This window comes from Dama dama, chromosome 13 (assembly GCF_033118175.1).
Source record: "Dama dama isolate Ldn47 chromosome 13, ASM3311817v1, whole genome shotgun sequence".
Classification (NCBI taxonomy): Eukaryota; Metazoa; Chordata; class Mammalia; order Artiodactyla; family Cervidae; genus Dama; species Dama dama.
Window position 1 is genome coordinate 38,040,035 of NC_083693.1, and position 6,000 is coordinate 38,046,034.

The 6,000-nt window shown below is 49.3% G+C and overlaps 1 protein-coding gene across 1 annotated transcript in view; it reads right to left on the minus strand.

The window, feature by feature from the left end:
• CHRNA7 (cholinergic receptor nicotinic alpha 7 subunit) overlaps positions 1–2,861 on the minus strand; it is a 140,693-nt gene extending 137,832 nt beyond the window's left edge. The window contains exons 1-2 of the mRNA XM_061159627.1: positions 2,815–2,861; positions 2,448–2,587 (exon numbers count right to left, since the gene is read on the minus strand). Of these exons, the coding sequence (XP_061015610.1) occupies positions 2,448–2,587; positions 2,815–2,860 (186 nt within the window). The 5' untranslated portion in view covers position 2,861. The remainder of the gene's footprint in view (positions 1–2,447; positions 2,588–2,814) is intronic.
• Between the last annotated feature and the right edge of the window lie 3,139 nt (positions 2,862–6,000).

Consider the following 6,000-nt stretch of genomic DNA (forward strand, 5'->3'; position numbering starts at 1 on the left):
GAAAGTAAAGTAATTTGTTGAAGGCCACTCCATGAGCTCACAATATTGGCAAGCTGGGAAGTTCAACACATTCACAGCTAGATCCACGGTCAAGGTGAGACCAAAGCTTTCTCCCCTCCCACCCTCCCGTGACCTCTGGCTGCTGACAGCGGTCTACACGAGTGCTTCTCTCTGGTATTGCAATGTTGATGACACACACTGCTTATAATTATTAATCTTCTTAAAATCTTCTAACCTGACAAATGTTTGCATTTCACTATTATTTTTAGTTGTCACATCATGTAACCCTAGCTCATACCCAAACTTTTCATAAAAGCCAAAATCTCTCATGCAATTTGATTCCTGAAAGGTCTCTTAAAGAGATGGAGGTACTAGGAAGAAGCCTGCAGCTTGCTGGTGAGTGGCCTTCTCTCCAAGAGAGACTGCCACAGCCTATGGCACATGCTCCCCTTGGTCACTGCTCCCGCTCCCTGGCTGAGTAGCCACTGCCTCTCCACAACCCAAGCACCCAGCACAAGGACCAATCCAAGACCAGGAGTTGTGACACACACATACCCACAGTGAGGCCCATTTGGGGCCAACCGCAGGCAAATGGCGTGGGGATGGCTTTCATTTTCTCACCACTTTGGAGTGTTTTAGCTCATCTAGTCCTCTGTAATGTGCACGTGTGAGTTGGGGATGGGGGTTAATTTTGTTTTATTTAGATGAAAATGACCACTGTCTTCTGTCTAACTTTGCAGTCTCTCAAAGTTGCCTCCACAGTCTTCAGGTCATCACAATGACCGGTGAAGTGCTATCCTGTCCAAGGTATTAACAGGAAAGTACAGACTCAGGATGCTTGAGAAACTTAGCAAAGATCAACCAGGTTTCCCCTGTGGCTCAACGGTAAAGAATCCTCCTGCAATGCAGGAGCCACAGGAAACAAAGGTTCGATCCCCGGGTTGGGAAGATCCTCTGGAGGAGGCCATAGCAACCAACTCTAGTATTCTTTCCTGGAGAATCCCCATGTACAGAGGAGCCTGGCAGGCTACAGTCCATAGGGCTGAAGAGTTGGACATGACTGAATCAACTTAACACACACACCTAAGACCAATCATCCAGAAATGAGCAGAGTCAGAACCTACCAAGCTCCCAAGGACAAATCCTATGATTCCTAAAGTAACAGAGAAGCTGCTCCACATAGTCTGCCTCCCCAAATGCCACAGGGCTTGTGCCCACCCCACCCATTCCCCAAAGCCTCTGAGATTCCATTTCTCTGCCCTGGCTCTGCTCAACACTAGGGCAGCTTTCTCAGCACCTCTTCCCCTAACCCCACATCTCTGTCCTTTCCTTCTTCATACAGTCCAAGCTCTCTAAACAGCATTTTTTGCCCTGGTAAACTACGGGACAGCACTTATCTGCTTTTACAGCTCTCCAATGTGATAGTTTCTCCATGTCACTGCATACACACTGAATATTTTGAAGCATAAGTCTAACTGTGGAATAGGAGGGACTACACATTTAACACAGGTGTCCTGTGGGAAACAAAGCCATTCATCTTAGCAATTGTAACTACATTAAATGATGCAACATACAACAGTTTAATAGAACGGGTGCTCTTTATTTGCAGGATTATGAAATCTCACCTTTCTTCTTACACTTCTGGAGACTCTTAGCACTTTCCACCTGTTGTAGCTTTTCTCACATCCCTTTCCTACCTCATTCTCCCCTCCTTGGAACACCATCATCCCTGCATACTGCTCCGGAGCCGAGTCCAATGCTTTGTACAGGCTAGACCCTGAAACTCACTTACAATGACTTAAATGCTTTCATTAAATATTTGTACTGTATGAAGGATGTGCCAATGAAAATTGAATATCCAAAGCAATCTAGAAGAGCAGAAGAACAAACTTATCCAGATTTTACACAGATCTGCCAATTGAAGTGAGCACTAATAAGTCTGCAAGAAGCCCGTGGGGCTGGAAGCAGTTGCCTGAACGAGCAGACAACTGTATCCGGGCAGCGGAGGCTTGCTCATCTTCAGAGCAGGACCACCTGCATTAACCTCCCCAGGAACCACGCCCATTATTGGAACTGGGGAGGGGGTCTAAATGCTCACAGCTGGTCCTCTGCCTGGACAGACGAGTCAGCTGCAAAGTCCAGGGCCAGACCCGTACCCAGACCAGGGAAGCCGCAGAAAAGTCTAGAAATGCCTAAATTGACACCCATATCAGACTACATGCCAATACTTATACCAGAAGGGGTACTAATGTGTGACCATTCGGACCTATTCTTGATGATTCCTGACTCAGGATGGAGACACTTTCACCCTGAGTTTCTAATCCGAGGGCAAGTCAGGTCTCAAGTACCAGCGCACAGGTGGCCTGGGCACGCCAGGTTCCTCCCTGGGAGGCTGGGGAAACAGAGGCACACGGCGGCGGGCAGGCCCGGGCCCGGCCGGAACTTACCACGTCCATGATCTGCAGGAGGCTGAGGGAGAAGTAGACTGTGAGCGGCAGCGAGTCGTTGGCCACCGGCCTCTCCAAGGGGTTGTAGTTCTTCACCAGGTCCTTGTAGAGCTTCCTCTGGAACTCGCCTTGGAGGGACACTTCAGGAGAGGAGAGGAGAGACGCGCGGGCTGCTCAGGGCAAGCCGGCGGGGATGCGCCCCCTGCCCGCACCCCCAGCCGCCCAAGCAGCGCAGCCCAGAAGTGCCGGGCTCGCCTTCCACCCGCAGCAGGCGCGAATCCCCAATTCCGTCCCCGGCGCGGGGCGCCCCGAGCCGCCTGGGATCCCAAGGAGCAAGAGTGGTGGCTGGAGAGACCGGCGGCTTTACCGTGCAAGATCGACGCTGCCAGCGCCAGACACAGCGAGCCGCGCATGTTGGGGGCCGGAGCTGCGCGTCTCGGAGATCAGCCCTGGCCTGAGCCTGCGGCCGCAAAGCCGCCTCTCCCGGCTAGGCTGGCGCGCCTTTAAAGAGCCCAGCGCGCGCCCACGCCCCGCCCGCCCCCGCGCGCCTCTCCACGTGACGAGCCCCGCCCCCGTCCCCCGCGCCCCTCCCCCCCAGCCCGCCGCCCGACCCCAGCGGAAGGCGGCCGCGGGGGAGACTGTAGCCCAGAAGTCCAGGAGAGGCGCGCCACCTCCCCGCGTCCGTCTCCACCGAGCGGTACCCGCGTGCCCGAGGCTGTCAACGGCCAGGCTCTGCCTGTCTCTTCTGTCCTTTGTCCCCGGTCCGCTCGCTGCCACTCTCAGACAAGCCACGCCGGGTCGCTGGGAGAACGGTGGGACCCTTCTGAATCTGGCTCCCCAGGGCCCTGCCTCCACGCCAGCTGCTGGATGCAGAGCCCAGGAACCAGGCTCTCACAGGTTCGCGAGTCCACCCAAAGGAGAGGAGACAGACATGAGACAGGTCCCTCCTACCCCCGCGAGCCGTGGTGGATGTTCTTCCAGCAACCATTTGCTGGGCATCACCAGCCTGATTCTCAGATGGTTCTGGAGGTGTCCAGAGGACAGCCGAAATCTGCCAGGGAAGCATTATTCAAGGAGGAGACGCTGCAAAAGTGTGTGATGGAATTCCCAGTGTATATCTTCTTCATGTTTAGTTCTCTTTTAAAGGCGATTCAAAAGGTTGGGAGAAAAAAGTTAACTCTCAGCTTTTTGCCAGAGGACAGGCAAAAGTTGGTGGTGTGATCTAAGCTTTTCTTTTTTTTTTTTTGCCAGTGAAAGGTCATTGCCAAGGGAAACTTCTGAGCAGACACCAATCAAAGAGGTCAGGGGCTTAATCATATCCCAAATGTTGAAGAGGGGGCCTGATTCTGGGAGAGGATGGAAGAGAGAATGCTGAGGAGAGCCTTCAAAAGTGGTGGGTAAACTCTACCCCTTTTGCCCTCAGCAAGCATGTTGCAGAAGGCTGAGACCAGAAGGGTCCCTGCACTCAGTTAGGTGGTCTGCAGCTCACTTACCTTAGGCCCCAGAGAATCCGAGCTCCACCAGATGTTAGGATCACTGTGGACCAGCAGAGGCAATGCCTGTATGTCTGAATTGCATAAGGCTCAGACTTCTTGGATAGCACCAAAAACTAGGGGAAAGCTTACCAAAATGTGACTGCCCATGAATTTACCCCAACATCAGGAATGGGCAGCTAAATCGGTTCTTTGATTTGGAAAAATAAAGAAATATGCCAGCCTTGCAATGAAGTGTCTTGTAGCAAATTGACACCTGCTTTATATATATATATATATATATATATATAGACATGATGCATATATAAATAATCAGTATAGGCTTTGATAACTGTACCAAGATCCTAAAAGAAGGAAGGGTTCATTCTTTCTGGAGAATGGTTCAGAGAAAAGGTGACTCCTGACCTGGGCTTGCCTCAAAGGAGGTATTTGCTGGGAACGCCAGAGGGGATTCCTGGTGAGCAGACACGTGTCGTCTTCACTTCATCTGGTTCCTGAGTTCTACACCATCTGTGGCAGCCAGGATACACACAGAACTGGCATGTGGTAAAGGAATGAGCTACACAGTATTGGCTGCTGGCAAAAAGGGAGTCAGACAAGGGAAATAAAACCCAACAGAATAGAGGAGACATAAACATCAATTGGAAAATTGCCAGTGACACACCACCTCCAGTGGTCCTATAAGCACAGCTCTTAATCGCCTGCAGATTACATGAAAGTACCTAAAAGCCCTGCCTTCCATCCTAGAGGGATATGAGCCCAGAGGGGCCAAGGAACTTCATATATGTGTGGTATGGTCGTGGGGATCAAGGTCCTGGAAGCATAACTATTTCCTTGCCTCCCTTGTACCCTGCAATGCCAGAAATCTCAAGTTAAATCATTTTCTAGTGGGACAGCAGGTCAATAAGTACAGATCTTCCTCAAGCCCTTATATTGGGCTTACATCTGGATAAACCCATTGCAAGTTGATAATTTTATGAGTTGAAAATGCATTGAATACAACCTAACCTACCAAACGTCAAAGATTAGTTTAGCCTAAGCTGAACATGCTCAGAACACTTATATTAGTTTACATTAGCCTATGGTGCAACTCTGTATTGAGCAAGTTTATTGATGTAATTTTTCCAACCGCATTTGCTCACTTCATGCCACCATGCCACATTTGCTAATTCTCACCATATTTCGAAGTTTTTCATTAAAATTATATTCTTTATGGTTATCTGTAATTAGTGATCTTTGATATCACTGTTCAAGTTGTTCTGGAACATCACAGACCACACTCATATAAGATGGCAAACTTGATAAGAGCTGTGGGCTTTCCTGGGACTGGTTTAAAAAAAAAAAAAATCTGCCTGCAATGCAGGGACCTCAGTTCAATCCCTGGGTTGGGAAGATCCCCTGGATGAGGTCATGGCAACCCACCCCAGTATTCTTGCCTGGAGAATCCCTGCAGACAGGAGTCTGGCGAACTACAATCCTTGGGTTCAAAGAGTCAGACACGACTGAAGTGACTTAGCATGCCCTTGTGTCCTGACTGCCCCACTAATCAGGAGTTCCTTTGTCCCTCTCTCACTCCTTGGGTCTTCCTATTCCCTGAAAAACAGCAATGTTGAAATTAGGCCAATTTATACCCTACAGTTGCCTCTAAGTGTTAAAATGAAAGGAAGAGTCACACATCTCTCATTGTAAATCAATAGCTAAAAATAATTAAGCATAGTGAGGAAGGCATGTCAAAAGCTGAGAAAGGTCAAAGCTAGAACTCTTGCACCAAACAGCCAAGTTGCAAATTAAAAGGAAAGAATTTTGAAGGAAATTTGAAGTGCTGTTCCAGTGAACAGATGGATGATAAGAAGATGAAACAGCCTTCTTACTAATATGGAGAAACTGTTAGTGGACTAGATAGAAGATCAAAGCAGTCACAACATTCCCTTAGAGACAAAGCCTGATGCAGGGCCAAAGCCTAATGCAGAGCAAGACCCTAACTCTCTTCAATTCTGTGAAGACTGAGAGAGGTGAAGTGGCTGCAGAAGAAAATTTGAAGCTAGAAGAGATTGGTCCAT